The sequence below is a fragment of the Rhinolophus sinicus genome, chromosome 17, assembly GCF_057876585.1.
Source record: "Rhinolophus sinicus isolate RSI-liver-muscle chromosome 17, RSI-T2T, whole genome shotgun sequence".
Lineage (NCBI taxonomy): Eukaryota > Metazoa > Chordata > Mammalia > Chiroptera > Rhinolophidae > Rhinolophus > Rhinolophus sinicus.
The window spans coordinates 181,774,399-181,796,496 of NC_142517.1; the positions used below are offsets into that span (position 1 = coordinate 181,774,399).

General features: G+C 36.8%; 1 protein-coding gene across 2 annotated transcripts in view; it reads right to left on the reverse strand.

Annotated features, from left to right (window-relative positions):
* Positions 1–959: 959 nt before the first annotated feature.
* The window catches only part of SATB2 (SATB homeobox 2), a 179,315-nt gene continuing 158,176 nt past the window's right edge, over positions 960–22,098 (reverse strand). The window contains exon 12 of one of the 2 annotated variants that reach the window (XM_074339724.2): positions 960–4,354. In XM_074339724.2, the coding sequence (XP_074195825.1) occupies positions 3,893–4,354 (462 nt within the window). In that variant the 3' untranslated portion in view covers positions 960–3,892. The remainder of the gene's footprint in view (positions 4,355–22,098) is intronic. The other variant, XM_019746481.3, reaches the window with a different exon arrangement.

The following is a 22,098-nucleotide window of genomic DNA, read 5'->3' on the forward strand; positions in this document are numbered from 1 at the left end:
CTCTGAGATGCCATAATATGATTTAATGTATAGTCAAGAAATCTATTACTTTGCTTTCTTGAAAATACTAGTTGATAGCACAGAGAGCACCTTCTACGCTGAAGCCAACCCATCTGTGAACAGTCTCCCACTTTTGAGTTTGTCACCACTGATGCAGTTTGACCCCTAAAAACACAACCTCTTGCATGTGGAAGCTATTTGTGCTAAAAGTTAGATTATCTCACACATGCTTTCCTTCCATGGCTTTATCCCAAACACAAATTTCATTTACATTTGCATAAGTAACCTGTTTCACCCTGTACTGAGCCTATAATTTTTCTTTAAAAGGCTTCAGCACTCTGCGCTTTGGAGCTGTCTCCTTTTCTGCAAACACTGTTTCTGCAAACTGTCCTTAAAACATATCTACATGGTCCAAGAGAAGGAAAAAAGGCCAAGTGAAACTGAGGAAAAAAGGAAAAAAAATTATATCTCTATATCAAATGAGTGCAAAAAAAAAAAAGAAAAAAGAAAAAAAATAAACACAGGAAAGACAATTTACAATATCAAAAGAAAACAAAATCACTTTTTAATTGACTTTTTCTTTGCCAATTCTGAAGCTAAGCACTTGCTCCTTCCTTATTAACTTTAGTCTTTGAGCAATTTTTTCCATTGTAAGCACTTTCTAAAAAATCATTTTCACACATTTCTCAGATACATTAATCCTTTCGGCATTCCTCTATGCACACATTATGGTACCCCAGCTTTAAATATAAAAGACTTTTATTATGTCCATTAACCATGGACATATGTGCTCCAAAAGTTTCCTGACACGCAGTCATTTGTGGTTTTTTAATTATAAACAGAGAATATTCACTAAAAAAATAAAGAAGCAGTCCCATAAATACATCTTTATACATTTGAATTTTGCTTGTATACGACAAAACATTTGGATAAATGACTCTCTTGGTTGCCAGCTCCAGGATGTGAGCATACATGCATTTATAAACACACAGAGATGCACATACATTCAAGTGGACAATTAAATCCATGCATCATACAGGACTCAAACAGCTGTAATTTCAAGTACCTCTGTCTTATTTCTAAAACAAGGGATTGGGTTTTCCCTACACTCACCAGGTCTCACTCTACATGAAAAACAAAACGGGAAAGAAGGCAACGTCCAGTAAAATACGTGACAAACAACGTCATATTTATTGAATGCGTTTTATTTTAACAACCAAAAAATTCTAACAGCCTAACAATGCACATAAGTTAAAAATTAATTATCACTTAGTGATAACAAAGATAGTTGATTTACATGGAAAAAAGAACATTTACAATATGTTAATCCTTATTCACATTGTTGATACCGCAATAAAACACAATTTTTTTCATTTCACAAAAAAAAGAAAAAAAGGCGGGAAATTGTGCTTTGTCAAGAGGCACTACAAGAGAAAGTTTCTTCTTCCAAATAGATATTATATGACAGATATTGAATAAATAGACATATATGCATTGTAATTCGCAAAGATCTGGCAAGACCACAGGCTAAAATGCCCACAGATTCACTTAGAACCACTGCAAACTTGGCAGTGAAATTAAAAAATAAAAGGCAAGACTTAGCATTGAAAAATACCTAATAAATTTTTGGTTGAAGTGTAAAAGATACCAAATGCGGATGCCATCGACAGATGAACCACCTTGTAAGAGCTTGGCAAAATCAGTTTCCATTTCGTGTACAGAATGACCTTCAGCAACAGTGTAAGAAGACAATTTGGAAAAGAGTAACTCGGAGATCAGGAAGCAGCAACCATGGACTTTCTGATTAAAGCTGCAGCATACTACAGAAATAGGAAGGCTGGGCCCAGGGCGTAACTGCAAACAACCATCCTTTTGCAAAGGTATATGATGCTCATGTCAAGATAATGTTTTAAACATCATTATTTGAAAAAGTACAGGAAAATGTCCCTTTAAAAACTCCAGAGGTTACTGAGCAGCTAGAATTAGCTTGTATTGCAACATGTCTTCTCCCTGTATATTGTAAGTTCTGAGTTAATATCTACACATAGAGGTTTTTTTTTTTAACTCCTACCTTTTATACCTTTCAAATATATAAATAGTATTAACAGTTATATTACAATGTTTGTGTAGTAAACAGAAAATAACTTTCAAAGTGATATTGCATGAGGTCTTTGACAAGGTTGCATGAGAGCACAACTCAAAACATATCCAACCGTGTGGAACTTTGTGATGGCCACGTTGCAGCACGGTTAGGTTCACCAGGCCAGTCCTGAAGATGAGGTCTCCTCTTGCAATTACTGTAAGTAGAAGTGAAAAGTAATGTGACTGGTGTTTCTGATGGGAAGCTAAAGGACACTGGGAGAACTATAGTAGATTGCAGCTTTAATGCTCATTCCACTAAACAGCCAGTCAGCATTAGTTCTGCTTTACGGACGGTAATTGCTATGTAGGTAACTGGGAAAACGTTTCCGTTGGTGACGAGTAGGTGATTCCACTGCAATTGCTTCACTTACTCTATTGCCTGGAGCTGCACAATGGTTCAAAAACAGGTTCTGGTTAGGGCTGCCATACCAGGGAAGGGCTGAGGCTTGTGAGAGCAGGGATCGACAATGTTTGGTTAGGTGGATGGAATGTGTACGAAGAAGAGGAAGCCCAAAGTGAAACAGAAATGAGAAACGTCTTTTGGGAAATGGAAGGATGAAGATTTATTTGAGAGGGAGCCCCTTTAACTGGGCAGCAACTTCTTTTCTAACTTAACATTACATTGAACTATTTTCTATTTTAAAAAAAAAAAGAAAAGAAAAGAAAACAGCAACAACAAACAACTTCTAAATGAGCAGGCTTATTAATTTTAAGATTTGAAGCCACGAGCAGGTAAATAAATTTCACAACAAAATGTGGCTCATACTATGAATTCCATATGTCCAACATCAAAATGTCATTTTATCAAGACTGCACTAGTGTACAAGTGTTCTCAGTACTGAATTTCAGTTTTACTCACTTGGAATTCCACAGAAATACATCTGTTAACTACAGTAATGACAAGTTGAATAACGGAACAGAGCGAGTCATTTTAAATGTGCATTGTGTCTTTAAGAGTAATTTGACTTGTATCATTTAAGGTGCCCTGATTTTTTTCACTTTACTTTCTTCTTCTTTCTTTCTTTCTTTTTTTTTTTCTTTTTTTGGCAGTGTTGATTTATTTTGTTAAATACATACCTCAAAAATTACCTATCAAGCTGCCAGATAGGAAGCCATAGAACAAAAAAAAAAAAAAAAAAATCAGGGACAAACACAGAAAATAAATAGGAATTCAAAAATAGTCACCCCACCCTGAGAGCAGGCCGCAGTTTATCAAAAAGCCAAAGCGACTCACTGTGAAGTGGTTTTTTTAATACATAAACAAGTCTCTTCTTTAAGAACTCATTTCACAGTCTATTCTTTCCGATGTAAAGTTCTCTGTCCCATGCAATTTTAATATATATATGTAAATATATAGATATATACATATACATATACACACACACTTGTAGCTTCCTTCATTTATTTTATAGGTTTTTCCATCCTGGAACTTGCCTGCTGTCTCTCCCATAAGTGCGAGGATAAGGAAGGCCTTCGCTCCTGTGATTATCAGTTCTATGACCCAGTCAACTGCAAAAGTGTAACACTTCAGTGTCTTTGCCAAGGCGATCTCTGATTCGGAAATACTGAACTTATTCAGTCTACAGGTGTATCCTGTGCAACAAAGAAATGTCAAAAAAGGTAAGAAAAACAAAACAGACCAAAAAAAAAAAAGACAAAAATAAAATAAAGCCAAAAAAAGACATATTTTAAGAAACTAAAACAGAAAATCCTTGGACCGATGTATTGCTTTGCCTGGTAGGAGTTCACATTATCTCTGGTCAATCTCAGCAGGCGCAGCCTTGCCTTTTTCTGCACTTTCCTCCTCAGCTTCCACTTTGTACATCTCCTCCGAGCCTTCCTCGCTGTCGTTCTCCTCGGACTCCGTCAGCAGCTCCTCGTCCTTATACTCTGCCACATCCACTGCCGAGCCCAGGTGTTCCTTGAGCTTCCCATGATGCTTCACGTGGTACCGCTGGTTCTGGAAGAACTTGATGATGGTGTGTTTGGGGAGATCCAGCTGGGCAGAAAGGGTGTGAATAGCTTCCTGATCGGGGTACAGGCCCACATCATGAATAAAACTTTGGAGGATCCCCAGGGCTTCCAAGGAGATCTTTGTGCGAGACCGGGGCTTTTTGGCACAACTGTCTTCAGTTGGAGGAGGTGGGGGAGGTGCTTCTTCTCTGGGAGGGGAACTCTCCTTGGTTGGCTGAGACTGCTGTCTATGAAGAACCTGATAATTAAAATTAAAAATACATATATTAACGTTTGACTCGCGATTTTACCTTTCCAAAGCCATTGTCCCTCTGAAATATGTGGTGTCTATCCAGTATTGGAATAAGGCGATACTCATTCGTAAACTCAGGTCTTGAGAAAACTTAAAAGTATTACTGGAGATTTAGAGAATCTTATCTACAAAACAGGAGGTGAATAATAGTAATGTTTGCTAATATTTATATTCTGAGGCACAAAGAAGTTAGTCATTTGTTGCCCAAGGTCATTTGAATTTAAGCAATCTGGCTCCAGACTCTTCCTTGCTGTTAACCAGAATGATATGCCTGTCACTTCTCTGAACGCGAATGAAAAGCAACTGGAACCAGAGGGAAAGTGCAGGCTCTACAATTAGAACTCACAAGTTCAAGTCCAGACCCTTCCGCTTAGGTGGGTGTCCTTGTGCAAGACACTAAGTATCTTTAAGCCTCAATTTTATCATCTACAAAAGAAGGATAAGACACTAACTTCCTAAAGATGTTGTAAGAATTCAATGGTATAACATATGCAAAGAATAGTGCTTACCTTAGAGGTTGACAAACTTTTTCAGGAAAGGGCTGGATAGTAAATATTTTAGTCTTTGCAGGGCCATACAGTGTCTGTTGAATGACTCAACTCTATCTTTGTAGCATGAAAGCAGCCATGGGTAATACGTAAACAAATGAACATGGCTATGTTCCAATAAAACTTTATTTACAAAAACAGGTGGAAGACTGAATTTGGCCCATGGGCCAGAGTCTGTCCACCCCTCGCTCAGGGTAAACACCCAATAAGTGACAGTCATTATTATCAGCCTCACAATTGCTCTTAGCGGGTAAAAAGCAATACTTGGTATTTGAGCCAGAAAAATCAATCCTTCATAAAATTAGACACTTTTCTTTATTTTCTGTTCACTCTGATTTTGATCCTTATGATTTTTTTAATATAAAAACTTCCATATTAATCTGAAGGTAAAACTTTTTCTTAAATTATGAATTTTAAATGATTGTTTTATATTCATATTGATGGACCTTCTCAATATCACTATAAACTATTAAAACTGTTTTGCACACACTTCCTAATTTCTGATTTTTTTAAACCCTTAATGTCAAGGTATTCTAGTTGCTATAATAAATTTAAATGTCTCTTTTATCTCTACCTATTCCCCACTTATGAAAAAAAATAAACTCTAGGCAAACTTATTCTTGATCTTCATAATTGCTTCTTCAGCATCGTCTCTCTGCATGAAATAATTTCCCATTTTAATATTTATTTATGAACCGTCTTCAATTTGACAAAAGAAAAAAAGAACAGAGGAGAACAGGACAACCTGTCTGGGCTCTCATCAGAGGCGTACGTGAGAAGGGCTTCGTGGAGAGGGCAGAGGGCGCATGGATCCCCGGAGGAAGCTCCGCGGCTGCTCACACCTCACAGCAGCTGCATGTTACGTAACTACAAGGCAAACATGCTGGGCCCCACTAACAAGTGTTACGTCAACTGTAAAGGCAAAGACCACATTTCCTCTACACAGATTGTACCTAACTTCCAGAATCACCCCAAGACCTTTAAAAACAGTGAGTTCACTTTTAAAAAACACATATTTCTCCTCTTACCATTCTCTCCTATTTTTATAACATCTTTTTCGTGTTAGAGTAACAAATAAAACATTTTCTAGTGTTCAGGGATAAATCAGTCCAATCGGTGCAGAAGAAAACACATCTAGTTACATTAAAGCATCACGGGTCCGACCATCCCTACCACCATCACCATCACCACCACACATGACCCATATGGTCCATTTTCTTTTCTAGCTATAAAACACTAACATCAAAGCAAGCATTTAAGAAAAAAAATATCTGCCATCTATCCTAGTCTTAAGGACCATCTGATGAAAAAATAATTTCTCACCAATGTGAAAATGCCAGTCTCTTATACAATTTAATAAGTATTAGGGCAGATGAAATTGTTACCTAAGTAATGTAATGATAGAAGAGGATGAAACTTTTCAAATAATAATTAATAATCAAGTAGTAAAAATGATAAAAATGATAATCAAATGCAAATAAGAATATCAATCATAATAAGATGACGGCTGGTAGCAGAAAGAAATCTGAAACAGAGCACCATAAAACTGTGGCATGAAAGGTACATGTGATGTTGACCAATTAAAATGAATGTTCTTGGCTTTTTCTTTATCACTTTCAACTAAGGGTAAGCTTGTGCGGTCTGCCATGATAAGCTGGCATCAGCATAAAAGTGAGAGCTCCATTACTTCAACACGATAATTATAGCCAGCAGGAAAAGTGGGGTTGCACGGTGGGCCTGCCCTGCTCCTGGCAGCTTTGATGGCAGGAAGATATTTGCTCTGAGGTCAAACTCTGGGCAGCCTGAGCATTGTAATACACGGATCTCTATGTCAACAAGTGAGGATTTTGTTTTCTGGTGAGAGAGACAGAGAGAGAGACTGAAATTATGTATGGAATACATACTCAAAGATCATATATTGAAGCACGAGTACCCCCTATTAGAGCAATTATGTTAATTGGAAGACAAAAGAGAATTAAAATGCCCCATTTTCTAAATTATGCTTGCCTTCTGTAGTAAAAGTCAGCATAACGATTCCATTTAATTAAATAATTAGATTGGTTCTTTAGGGGTTTTCCATTGTGCATTGGTTAGATTTAAAGAGATTTTCCAAAACTACACTTTGAAGTTACTATAATCTTTCTGCATGACAGGGTTTATTCTTCTCCTTAAGGCCAACCAGTTGGTTACATTCCCTCCCTTCTTCTTTAGAACCTAGTAGTAGTAACACGTGCATATGGGGAAGCCACACGTGAAATAGAAAAACAACAATAATTAATAATAGCCGTCACTTATTGAGCACTTACTCTGTGCCAGGCAGTTCTAAGACCTTTAAATGGATTCACTTTTTAATCTTCGCAGTTCCTCCTGAAGGTGCTATTTGGATCAAGAACAATCTGGAAACATGGAGCATCTCAGGAAAACTGTTTAAATTGGATATTAAAAACACAGGAAGCTGTCGGTCTGAGAAAGCAGGTTTCCAAGGAACAGTGATATCCCATTATAGAAGAGAAAGATGTTTCTCAGAAAAGTAACAGCAATAGAAATAATCTACAAAGTGAAATGTCTTGTTTCTGGTCAGACAATATTCTATGGTGAGTTGGGCAGCATGGCAAAATTTATATGATGAAGGTTAAGTGCTATTTCTAGCATCTTCGAGCAGATAAGGAAAGAAGAGTCAAATAGAGAATGACAGGATAAGCAGGTCTCAGGAGAAATTATCTTACAAGTGACCACAAAGGCCTGCCTGAGGGTCTTCTGTTACACTGACACATTTCTTTGTCTATAATCCCCTTTCAAACACAATATGCATGAACCTCAGATGAAAAGACTCCCCAAATTATCTATCCCAACTATCTTCATTCCCTTCAAATGTTCTAATGACTCCAAGCAGAGTTGTTTATTGTCTCTGGACACTTTTTAGCAAAAAGAACTGCATAAATTTCCTCACTAGCCAATTGCAGTAACTCACTATTATGACAATCAAAGAATTCTTTATGTTGCGTAGTGGTGTAAGTACTCTGAGCACAAGGAGATACAGCCTAATGCTGACAAGATGGTCTTTCTGAGACAAGGAGATCAATCCAAACTCTCTCTTAAAATCTTCCCATCTAAACGGCGGGAACTTTTTCTTCATTTTCTCACATCTTGACTAAATAATGTCAACTCTTTTAGCCTCTTCTTCATAGGACAGGTTTCTGAACTCCCACTTAACTGAATTATAGTTTTTCTACCTAAATTTCTAAGATGTTCAAACTTCCTTGTTATTGATCTAGAATAAATCTAGTCTGGCCTCTGAGCCAAGCAAGTGCCCCAAGTAACTCAAGTGTGAGGCCATGTCATTGGTTCCCACTGGATGGACATAGAAGTGGCCCTGTTCCTCAGCTCATTTGACCATTCAGGCATATATTTCTAGCTGATGTTTTTTTCAATCACAAAATTTTTCAATTGCTTCAACAAGACAGAGAACATCCTGCCAACTGAATAGAGATATGCTCTTTCCCAACAAGTTCTTCACACACCTGGAGTATTGTTTTCTGGGATTTTTAAATGAAGTTTAGTGAAGCATCTTCCCAGACATTTATGTAAAATTGTCCAAGTCCACAGACTTTTCAGTCTCATCCTTTTTCACCCTTTTTCAAAATGGGTCCAGTCGTTGACCTTTTCTATTCCTAAGGTCTATCATCTTTCACGTGATTTTCTCAAATAACAGAATATATTATTCTGTAAAGATAATCACCCATCCTTTTACTCTTGACTTTTGCAAACTGAAGCCTGATAATTCATCCTAGCCCTATTTCGGTTTGGAATTTTCTCCATCACAATTGAACTTAAATTAATCTAGTGAATAATTCAGTTCTGATATTTTCTACAAACAGAGTTTTAAAAGGTTTATTTAAAAATCTCTTTTTCATAGCTTCCATTAATTGATTTTTCAATACAACAATTAGGGTTCATAGCACTGAAATGTTTAAGTAGCTTCAATAATAATAATGGTAATAATAATAATTAGTAGTAGTAATAATAGGTAGTAGCATTCATGGTAAAGCTTATTATGAGCCAAAAAATGGCCTCCATGCGATATAGTTTATTATTTTCATAGTATTCCTGGAGGCAGGTATTTTTACCCTATTTTATGATGAGAAAACTGGAGTTCAGAGAGTATAGGTAAAATGTTTGAGTCTGCAAAGCATGTAAGTAGCAGAACTGGGATTCTAAAACCTATCTGTCTGTTTTTAAATCCCATACCCTTAAACATTATGTTCTCCTGCCTCCTATGAGCAAGTCCACATAGGAAAATTGAACAGTCTTAGAGCAGAGGTTACAGACCATAAATAAAATATCAGGTAGTAATAAATACTATAAGTAAAAACAGAGCCATGCAGAAAGAAGAAAAGTGGGAAGTTATTTTAGATACGGTGACTCAGGGATGGCTCCCTAAGCAGGTGGCCTTTGAGCAGAGGCCAGAAGGAAATGAGGACCACACCATGGAGAAGAGCCTTCCAGACAAAGGAAACAGCAAGCAAAAATGCTGGGAGCTAGGAATATCCTTGGTATATTTGAAGAACTTCAAAGAAAGGAACACGTGAGAGCTGTGCCACCCAATACAGCAACTAGTAGCCACGTGTGTCTATCTACATTTAGCATTCAAGCCATTAAAACTACAGAAGAAAAACCTTGGTTCCGCAGTCCCATTAACCATATTTCAAGTGCTGGATAACTGCCCTGTGCAATACCATATTGCACAGCACAGACACAGCACATTTTGATCGTCACCGCAAGTTGTGCAGGTCAGCCCTGTGCTGGAGAGAAATGCCACCTGAGAGGTAGCCAGGGCCAGAGCATGTAGGCCTTTGGCATTCTCCTGTCAGGGTGACGGAAAGTCCTCACAATGAATTACAATCATAACATGAGTAGGATGTGAAAGTGCCACTATTACTAGAGAGAAGACAAAATATTCTTATGTCCACATGCTAAGTGAGAAAGACTCGGCTTGTAATATGTTACTGGACTTTCAATGGAATATCACCAATAGCAACACTATCATAGAAACAACCAGAAAGGTGCACTGGCACTTCTATCCTCAAGAAAATGGTTAATTTATATTTAGGGGATAGCTACCCTCTTCATCGGAGGCGCTTAACATGTCTCAAAAGAATTAAACATTTAGAGATAAAGACACGTGTGCTCCAATGTTCACTGCAGCTTTGTTTACGGTGGCCAAGACATGGAAACAACCAAAATATCCTTCGATAGATGAATGGATAAAGAAGTTGTGGTATATATACACAATGGAATACTATTCGGCGGTAAGAAAAGATGATATAGGAACATTTGTGACAACATGGATGGATCTTGAGAGTGTAATGCTGAGCGAAATAAGTCAGACAGAAAAAGCAGAGAACCATGTGATTTCACTGATATGTGGTATATAAACCAAAAACAACAAAAGAACAAGACAAACAAATGAGAAACAGAAAGTCATAGACACAGACAATAGTTTAGTGGTTACCAGAGGGTAAGGGGGTTGGGGGGTGGGAGATGAAGGTAAGGGGGATCAAATATATGGTGATGGAAGGAGAACTGACTCTGGGTGATGAACACACAATGGGATTTATAGATGATGTAATACAGAATTGTACACCTGAAATCTATGTAATTTTACTAACAATTGTCACCCCAATAAATTTAATAAAAGAAAAGAAAAAGAATTATGTTTAAAACCTTGGGGGTTAAAAGAGTAAAAAAGGAAGTATCCATTTATCAAATATTTATGGAGTGTCTATAATAATTGGACCTATTGCTTGACAAGGCTTTCTAATAAGGAGTCCCATCTCCACCAATTAAGTGTTGATGAATAGGTAATAGGTAATGGGTAGGGCATAAACAAATAGATAGTGAAAAGTCGACTAAGTTCCTTCTTATTTATTTGCTGACATCTCTTTAGGCTAAAATATGACATGCATGTATATAAATGGACACGAAGATGGTGACAAAGAAATAAACATAAATATATTCAAAAGAGACATCAACTTCATAATAAAACCCAAGACCCCCCCCTTGCCCAGTGACAAAGCACAATCATAACATGAACATGTTTCTCTGCCTTCAAAACGGTAATTTTTGAAAACGAGGACAAAATGGGTACCATGACAAAAGTTGACTAAGAAAGATAAAGCAGCTCTTCTTAAACTTCTCAGTGTTCAAATAGATTTTGAAGACCTCAATGAAAACCAGCTGGGAGCCATGTGTAAAATATAATGGTTTTTGCCTGCAGGGAAGGAAGTGAGATCTTGAATGATTAAGTTTAGAAAAGTATATAATTCACTATATCATTATGGGGTGAACTGAATTACTTATAATAAGCCAAGATTTTGTGGTCTTTTTATAGAGAGAAAATGAGAAATTATTAAGGAGGTGACTATAGAGGGTGGCTGATCAGTGTGGTGGTAACAGGTTAAAACAAAACTTGCTGAGGGGCCGCTTCCACCTCTGTGACGAGCCTCACCCAGCGGAGCGAGCCTCACTCACCCAGAGCTGCAGGCCGTCAGCGGTAATGCCCATCGACAGGAGATGGGGACACAAAGATGACGTTTTTGTCAGCGTTTATTTGGAGTTAGTATCAGAATTCCTTTGACTTGTTTAATTTTACCTAATCTATGACACCAAAATATTAAACAGTTGATCGAAAAGAGGAAACCATTCTTCCACTAAAAGTTGGAAGAGGAATATATTTAACAGGAATATATTGAACCACTGGGTTAAAAACCCTGTGCATAACTCAATTAGACTTTGTTAAATAAGTGACTATATAAATGCTGCTATTTTTAAAATAGACTATGTATAAAATATCGTATAACTGGGATATTTGTCTTAAATTTCAATAACCTAGTTCTACATCCTAATATTCCGTTTTTTTTCAAAATCAGCATTTAAGACTATTAATTCTGGCTCCAAATTCAATGGGGAGAACTTAGCATTAATTATTATTCATGTAAATTTTACATATCTATCTCACCTACAGTATGTGCTACATACATATTGGCACACCATGTGCCTGGCACAAAGTAAATGCTCACTTCATCTATTGTCTGCTGCACTAAATTAATTCCATATTCGCTCTTCTTTATTCTTGTTCTGCACAACTTATTATTTTTCTGGTTACTGTCCCTTTTCAGCAAAACTATTTTTTAAAAGTAAAGAAACTTTACTCATTATAGACACTTATATCTAGTGGATATATGAGAGCAAATATAGTATATTTATACTTTTTACCATTTCTTGTGTTAAAAGAAATTCCAGGGCACTGTTATAATCCATAAGATGACACTGTATAGAAATTGTGAGCAAGAATTTTGGGGTCACAAAGTCCTGGTTTTGAATCCAGTCCTTACCCCCAAAAGCACATCTAGTTACTGATCTTGTGGCTCTGAGCAAGTTACTTTCTCCGAGCTGCAGTGTTTGTTATTCTGTAACATCTTCTGTGTAGTAATATGAGGATTAAGTGAGATAGTGCATGCTAAAAACTTAGCAGAGTTCTTGTCATAAGGTTTCCGTAAGTAGTTACTATCATTAAAAATTACACATACATTATGAGAAGAAATTACACGTGCATTATAAGAAGAAATTACACATGCATGATGATTTGCCTCTTGACTTTATCGCTCAAAGACATTTTCACAGGCAAAACATATTCTCCAAGATACACAGCTCAGCACTATTTCTAACTTCAAATGATGTTACTTGAGTTGGCTCTTATGGTTGTAATTTCACATCCTAACATTATAAGACTTATTAAAACCCATGGTTTAGTTTTGTTGCTTTTTTTGGATTATACAGTATCCTAAGGTCAAAATTCAGGAAATCTGTTATTAAAAAAAAAAAAAAAAAAAAAAAAAGTTCCATGAAGTGATGACAAATTGCAGACTACAGGTGTTAGATTACATTTTGACTCCAGGCACATTTAATATAAGTTGGTCTCCTTTTACAATTGCTCTTAGCACATACAGCTATAGAAAGGGGATCTAAAAAATAATAATAACAAAAGGAGAGCGAGAATAAGAAAAAAAAAAAAGAGCGGTGCTCAATAAAAGAAGACCATGTCAAGAGAAATCAATACAAACAAGCAAAATGGTAGGAAGTCTGACATGGAAATATGTGTTCAATTTCATCCAGCCTTAGTCTGAGTTTCCTTTAATATTGTAACCAAGATGCTATTGGAACATTGTGTATGTTTTTAATGCAGTTTAATAATTGGTTCTCAAAATAAACACTTTGGTCAAAGATAAAAGCATAAAAACACTGTGACACAATAATCTGTTAAAATAAACTTGGGTGTTGGAGGAAGCACAGTTCTTAAAGCAGCCTTTGGCTTATATCATTTCCTCTTTGGTAACAAATTGAGAACAACTTATACCAACAACTTTGGTATGGTTTGGGGGAGGGGGAAGGAAGTGTTGCAGTCATTAATCTGACTATTGGGAGGGGCCAGAATCTGAAAATACTGAAGAGGTAGCTGAGTGAGCTGCTTCTGTAACATAAGGAGATGAGCTGACACTGTAAATTAAGCAGAGTCAAGACCAGTAACTATATCTTAATCAAAAAGACACCGTACAGCTTAAAAAACAATCATCTCTCCTGTTAGGACGTAAGAGAGGTAAAACATGATCATATATTGAATCTAATGGCAATTACACCTTCCCTTCATTAGTATCGTGGAAAACATGACCAAAACCATTCTATACACAGGACAGACAGAATCCATGAGATGACTCAGCAAGAGCAGACACTTAGGACGGTCCAGGCCATGACTATACATCCTTCTGCCTGGGACAAACCATCTCCCAGGCCACCCATCCCAATTCCATTTGCCTGACACCCATGAGCATTTATTTCATCCTTTTCCCCATGCATCTCCACCAGCCTTCACGATCTTTTCTCAAAACATAAAACTTAGCCTAAAAATTAACAGAGAAGGCCTATATTTTGAAGACCAGATTCACGGTACAAGTAACACTAGAGTGTCTTTAAAGAAATTACATTTGTGTTACAATGAGTAAAGAATAGCATGGACATAACCAGGGCTGACAGTTACCTCTGGGATTATGATTTTTAAATGAGGGCAAGATTTGTTTCATTGGTATAATCAAGAAAAGAGTGACTTTTGCATCAGCATGAATGAAAGAAAAAGCTCTAAGTCAAGTTTAAGATAACCAGGGTAACTAAACAAAGAGGGTAAAAGGTTAGATGACTTGAAAACCTGGAATTCATAGTATATTAAAAGAACCAACCTGGAGATTCATAATATCACATCAATAGCAAAAGGCCAAGAGAGAAAGGTGTGCAAAGGGTTCAGGATAAGAATGATCCATTAGAATTCTTAAATAGTTAATCCAGTTGGCTAAATAATTCTCAAGTACAGTAAAAATGGGACCCAAATGAAAACAACTTCATCAAATATCAGTGATATACAACCCAATGAGTTCTTAAAAACTGATTAAAGATAAGCTTAAAAGAATTGAAGACAGAGACTATTCCAGATAAATATATTTCATCCAATAAGTTTAACTGGAGGAGAATTTTTATTCTTTTTAAGCAAGAACATGTTAAGTTAAATGGAAGTAGAGAATAGATCCATTTTTATAAGAACAGACATTATGTAGCCAGCCAAGAACTGTGTCAATGAAGATTTAAATAATGATTCCTAAGATAAAACACTAGAGTTAGAATTCAAACCACTTCCAAATCTCTTAGTATTTATAAACCCAGTGATAAAAATAATAACTTGAAAATACCTATTTGGTAAAGAATGACCTAGAAACAAGGATAATATGGGGGAAAAGAACTATGTATACTTTAAGTCATAGGATCTCAATAAATTATATAAACTTCATTGAAATAAAGCAATACTCTTCCGATTTACACACAGATTATCTAATGTGACTTTGTAGTCAAATATCTATAATTATTTAAATCCTATAATTAGGATATTATCAAAACAACAACAAACTAATCTCCCAATGTCAATGAGTACTATCGCATTTATTCTTCAGAGGAGGAAATAAATACATGAAATTTAGCTCTGGCCCCAAAAATCGCAAACCATGGAGAGTAACATGTAACAAACATGTCCCTACTGCTATTTGCTGGTAAATGGAGAAAAATGCAAAAATATGTTCTGTTTAAATTTAAACTTTGAACACAAATTCATTTTTGTGAGAATAAACATTTTCCAATTAAAATGTAAAAATAACACTAAAAATGACAAGATACTATTCAGTGTTTTAAGCTTAGGGTTAAAAGACAAAGAATTTGGGAAAAGTTAGAATACATTATGGAGAGAAGTTCCTCTCCCAAATGTTAATCCCACTTTTAAAAAGCACATGCCCAATTTTGTCAAAATTTGTTACCACATAAAAAGAGACAGACTTCCTGACAAAAACTCAGCCAGAACTCAGTTTAAGATTAAAAATCCCCATAATTGTGATGGTACTAGTGACATTGTAGTTGTGTTGTTTTCCAGCTTCTCAAAGAAGGTTTAAATTATTTAAGGAAAAAGGGTGTTTGGATTACATTCTTTACTTGGAGGGTGGGGGGAAAAGAAAGAAGGTGATCCATGTGTTTGAGGCCTCACATGGGACTATTTTGAATCCCATGATAGGTCACATTTTCTGTATAATTTTTACAGTTTGGTCACTCAGAAGTCAGAACAATCTGACAGTTATGGTTAGTGAAAATATTAGATGTTCACCAATAAAATACTACCTCAGCATATTTTTTGCTTTCTGGATGTAACCACTTAATAACAGGACTTGAGAAAACTGCACTGTGTGAATCAAACACATAAAAGTACAAATATTCCTTTTATAGAAAGCAAATCTTAAGCAGTGCATTATAATCAACCATTCTGGTAAAAGACAAACTATCTGGTATTACTACACCGCTGACATATTATGGTTTATTACAACCTAAAGTCCAAACTGGGTAAACAAAGTCCAATGATCAAAGAAGGGTTTTTCTCCTCAGACTGTGAGGTAGAGGCCATTGATCTCTAGGGAGTGGCAGCAAAAATTCCTTCTTGCTTCAGCCATGACAAGGTGTTCAATGAGAGCTCATCAAACACAGCCTATAGTTTTCAACTTCATTTAATTTCATCAGAAACTGGCTTCCTTGGTATCATTTTCTCTCATGAGAAAAAGACTATGGAAAAATAAAATGATGTGAGGTAAAACTTCCCCAAGGCTAATTCTAGAGTGTTCTTTTAAATTCTAAGCCACTTGTGATTCATGGTAAAGATACTGGTTTTACATCGTCTATATTAACAATCTCACTAACTGAGACCAGGTATGGGCAAGCTTTTGCTTCTGAACTTTGTGGCAAGTGCACCTGATGAGAGCTGGAAAGCAGACAGGGCCGGACTCTCTTACTTAGACTCTGGTTTCCTCAAGAAAATGAATCTCCTCCCAGGGTACCAGGGATAGTCCGTGGGAAGAGAAATTCTCAGTTCCCAATTCCCCGGGGCAAAGTAACTGGATTGGCGATTCCTTTCCCACACGAAAGATTCCCCTCTCCAAGCTGCAGATGAAGCACTGTATTCCCATGAGGCCGGTCATGCCGCATCCTTATCTACTCAGATTCACAAAGCAAGTCCAATTTGGTCTCCATGCCCTGTCGCCTTGGCTTTTCTAAGCATAGTTGCTTACCCTGTGTAGGTCGTCCTCGGAAACGAACTGTCAAGTCATTATACTTTCAAATGTGAATTTGCTTAGGGGTGGATTTAATTTAATAGCTGAAAAGTCAGCACACAACAAACCTACGTACAGATGACATTAGCAGGGAAGTCATCATTACCGCTCTCAGTTAGTGCTCCGAGATGTTCTCAGCCAGGTTGCCCCAGTCAGGATCTGAGTGCTCGCTGACGCCTTCCCCTCACCCCGTCAACCCCAAAGGCTGCTAATTATTCCTTGTAAACAGTTCTTGGGTTCATTTTCCCCTTTTCACATGGACTCCCTTCCCTGTTATTCAGACCTTTACAATCTCTTGCCTGAATCACTACAACTTCCTCCCAGTAGGCCTCCTGCCATGGCCAACGGAGCGTCTTGCCAAAGGCCTTGGAAGTGGCCTGATGTTGGGTCAAGGTCTCTTGGGCTTCCAAAGGGCTCCGTGACCTGTCTCAGCGTACGCCCCTGCCGCTGTCCATGCTCCCCAAACCCTGCCTTTCAGGCTGTGCTCTAAGGACTCTAGAACTGTAGCCCCCACTTCTCTACTTCTGTACCCTTGCCACCACTGTCCCCGTTCCCTGGGAAACTCCTCTAATGAGGAATTCTGTAAGGGACCCTGAGCAGCACTACTGCCTGGGGGCCTCTGGGTCCTCCTCCCACCAGGTTTTGGGTACGTGTGTCCGTCTTTTGTGCTTTTCTTTCTCTATCCTCACTTACACGCTGTATTAGAGTCATCTATCCCCATACCTGCCTCTCCACAAATCTGTAAGCTCCTTAGGGGTAGACTCTGTGAGACATTCATCACCACACACTCAGCACTTAGCACAGGGTCCATAAGGCACTGTGTTCTGAGCGAATATTTAAAACTTAAAATTTACCCTAAAATGTCAAGTCTACTTCTGGACTGCTAACAGCCATATTATATAGACCAAAAGTCTTCTTAAAATGAAAAACATGTCTAGTAGCTCTAAGGGGGGGACGGGGGGGGGGAATGGCAAGCTCACCTAGGCATCATTAAAATATATACTTATTACCAAACTAAGTGAATGACAGTGGTTTGTAAGAACTTCTTGGATTCACACATACACTTTGTATAGGCTAATACCATGCAGCGACTCTTGCAGTTCTTTAATTCCCCCCAAATTGTCTGACTGAAAATCACTGACATTCAGAGACATACGTTTGGGCTGTTACTGCTCTCAGGGATAAAAATGAACATATTCATCAGTTTGCTTTACTCTTCCCCTCCCCAATCTGCAGAAATATTTCTACTAGCAACAGAACTCAAAAAGGCCTACAGCAGTTTCTATCACAAGGAAAGCTGCTGGAGGCAAAACAACAAATAACAATGAGAGAATCCATATAAGACAAAGAAAGGGAACCTCTAAAAAGAAGAATGTATAAAAACGAGATGTATATGCTTAAAAATGCATCACATGTAGCACAATAAAAGCCTGAGACAGTAATGGCTCTCAACCGAGTGAAATTTGAAAGAAGGTGGCCTATTTACACAATGCTATGGAAAGCACTGTAGATTTTTTCCAAAACACATACCATATGCTAAAATAATTATTCTTGGAGTAGAATGAATGATGTTCTTCATGTGTGAACAACCAGAAAAGAAAGAAAAGTAACAAAATTACTTCCAAGTATCTATTTTTGCCCCCATCCCCCTTTGATTCAACCTCTGTAGTCTCAATACCACAAGACCCAAAATGAGTACAGCAAATGGTTCAAAGTGAGGGCCAGAACCTTCCTTTGCTGCTTCTTATTTGCCTTTGTAGCATAGTTAGATTTTATCAAAATTTGTTTTTAGAAATATTCAGCTAAAACTAAATCATGGAAGTATAGAAAATCTAGAAACTAAATATAAACCATTTCATTTATTCTTATAGAGACCAAAAAGCATTTTGGCATTAAAGAACATTTTTGTTCTATGTTGCAGTGCTTTTAAGGTATTATATAATTACCCTTACTGAGAGTATAATTTTTAGCTTTCTCAAGGTCTCTGTTGGAATTATAACTCCAGACTGAGCAAAGAATTCTATCAAAACTCTATTATCATATTAAAACACTTGATCATGTGTTCCCTCAAGATTCCCAACTTTCTATTTCTGAGAAGAGAACAGATTTAATGAGATATTTTCAAAGTTGAGCTGGTAAAGGGAATATTTGTGAAAAGCACTGCCAAAAAGACAATTCATTTGGTAGACACAGAAAAGGCAAAATGCACCACATATACTGGAGCAATGGGTATTAAATAGTCATCTCTGAATAAACTCTACAAATCAATATGGTCCTTGTGGTCTAAACTAAAGATGACACTGCCTAAAGGAAATCTCTAAGGTCAACCAGCAATTAACTGAAAGGTTTTGATTGAAAATGCTATTGACTGCTTTTATATCAGACAGCTCTTGCTTATTATACTTCATGGGCTAAGTAGGTGCCAAGACATTAAACTGTCAATAATCTATTAATACTCAACTGTTACGCGCACTCCCCCTGAATCTGCAGGGAAAGGTATTCAAGCCAAGCGCCTGCTTCACTAATGCAAATGCCCCAATATGGAAATCATATCTTTATTACCTCCCAGCTTAAATGCCTAGGAGTGTTGACAGACTATAAGAAGAATATGCAGATAATAAATGCTTATTCAGATGAGTTAAACTAATATTTGTTTTTTAAGAAGTTGTTGAAGGGATGGGGAACATGTACTAGAATCTGACTTTCTTTCTAAGCCATATTTAACAGTTTCTAAATTGAATGTAATAAACACTTTACAAAGAGAAATGAGAAGTTATTTAAAGTGGGCTCATAGGTCCCTGCCACTCAGCATGTGGAAAGCAGTTATATGTTGGGGCCGTAGGGCGGGGGAGGGACTTTTAATGAATTTAATAGAGAAAAGCACTTTAATTAAATGCTGTCAGAGTGGATTGTATTAATGACTGTACACAGAAGAATTTCAAGCGAGCCAAGTTTATTTAGCAAATAGAAACTGGGCTTTCAAAGCCTGCGAGTATTTATGTTTCCGCAGTTGCAGTACATCTAGAAGATGATGATGGTGCCAAGTGAAACCATTGAGTTATTAGATATTGTTTTATTTATTGTGTATTATTAAAGTTTCAAAAGCCTCAGGGGCATTCATTTCATTTTCAAAATGAACTACTACACCTGATCAGAAAGGGTTAAGAGAATATTGCCCCCCACTGTTCTGTGCCCTACAATTCTGAAGCTTCTGAGTGGCTAACGGGAATGACCTTTTGGGGGTTCATCCAGTCAGAATTCACTTCATTGCATAGTGGTGGCAAAGAAATCAATGACAGTATTTCTTCTATGACTTTTTCTTCAGTTTTTTCTTTTCAGTGATTTGCCACTAAACATAATTCATTCTATTACACGTAGCAATAAGCTGAAAAATAACCAAAGCTCCTAGAAATCTCCATGAAAATTTGGTGGCCATAACTTTCTTAATGAAAAACATGAGTAGCACAAAATTCTACAAAGGAAAAGGTATCGAATGTTTGATGTGGGGCAAAGAGAAAAAAAGGGGTCTTCCTCAGTATCCTCTATTCAGAGGCTGACCACAGAAGAAACCTATTATTAATGATAATATTTTAAAAACAAACAAAGAAAACATGAGCCTTAATGCATGAAAGCTGAAAAGATTGAAAAGCTGGTCTGGCTGGAAAATACTATGTGTGTGTCAAAATGATTTTCTCTACCGTTTGTAAAAATGTAATTATCTATGATATGCTATTATCCACGATATGCTACAAGGGTGAGGGATTTCAAGTAAATGCATTGGAAGCTGAGGATTCGCTTTTGGTCTTCTGTCCCTGACACCACCATGTCTGTGAGGTCACAAACCACTGCCATGATTTACCACATCCTTCTTGCAGTTATATATACACTCCTGCAGTCTGTCTTTAGATTTTAATTCAAAACATGAGGAAGGGGGAGGAGGGAAATGTAAAGATGGAAGAATAACACAAAACACAAAACCCAGCACCTATTTCCTTTCAAGAACGGCGTAATGATCACAAATGGAGACTTTCAACTCTCTAAATAAATAATCTAATTTTTAATCCTCCCCTCCATCCAAGTTATTTATTAATATCATATGTTTGATCTGTGTCTTTGTAGTTCTGGAACTTATAAGCAACTCTGCTTTCCCCATCTGTGCCAAGATGTTTCAGACTAGTCTTTGAAATGCTACAAATGCAGATGAATATGACATAAAATAGGAACTGATTACATGCACATTCTATATGTGAGTAATGGCAACACAGAACACAGATGACATTACATGTTCACATAGTGTACTGTACAACTCTGCTTCACATATGCAAATACATAGAGATCATGCAAGTACAGCATACCCATCTCTAGTATATCTGTTCTAGGAGCTCAAAATAAAGTGGTTGATTTCTCGCAAATAAAGTGATAAGAAAACGTCTTCTCCCTGGTATATCAGCAGTTCTAATATGAAGTTATAGCAAAGAATCGTCCATTGATAGAACATACCGATGCATCTGATCCAGATTGTTTTACAAGCCAAAGAATCTGTCAATTTGCTTCTCTCCTTTCATTACTAAGGAAGTGACTGTATTAACTTACTACACACACTGTTTAACTATTTTAGCTCTATCTTGTTGGGAGGCTTTTATTTTATCTGAAGCATAAACTCAAAGATTTCTCTCAAAAGTGTACCCCCTAAATTATACCTCCATGGAACTATTTGACATTTGTCTACCATGATTTCTTTCCATTCTTCTGTCACCACACTTTTGAGTACACTTTTGACATGAATTGTCAAAAAACTGAAATGAGAAAAATGGTATTTAAAAAATAATTTGCATGTAGATATTGCACTTCTACAGTAAAGTACATGCTCACTTTAGCGCATTCTGTTCATTTAGATCATAATAGAAATAGAAAGACCTTTCCATACCCACATATATTTATCTTTAAGAGTTCACATCATAGATTTTAGCTTCCTAGATTTAGAGCACTTTTTAAGAAAATAACTGACTCCTCATTTTGAAGTGCATTGTCTTGGTTCAGCTTATTATATTTAAGAAAGAAACTCTGTTAAAATAACATGTTTTCCATTTTCTACCTAGAGTCCTTAAATCTGTTGGGTATTTTGCACTAGAAAATCACAGACTATAGACTCATTATGCTACTTGGTTCTGATTCTGCAAAATGAATCTAACCAGATACTCAAGTTAGCCTTGTATATTACATACAGAAAGAAATTACACAGAGTACTTTGAACATGAAGAAATAAATTCAAAGTAAAGGAAGCCATGTAAGGGACAGAGTAGAAACTACTGTTTGAATAAACTATTTTTGATATCTAGATGACCAAGTGAGCTGTAATACCATTCAGCCATTCAGTTCTAGAAACACCTGACCTTTC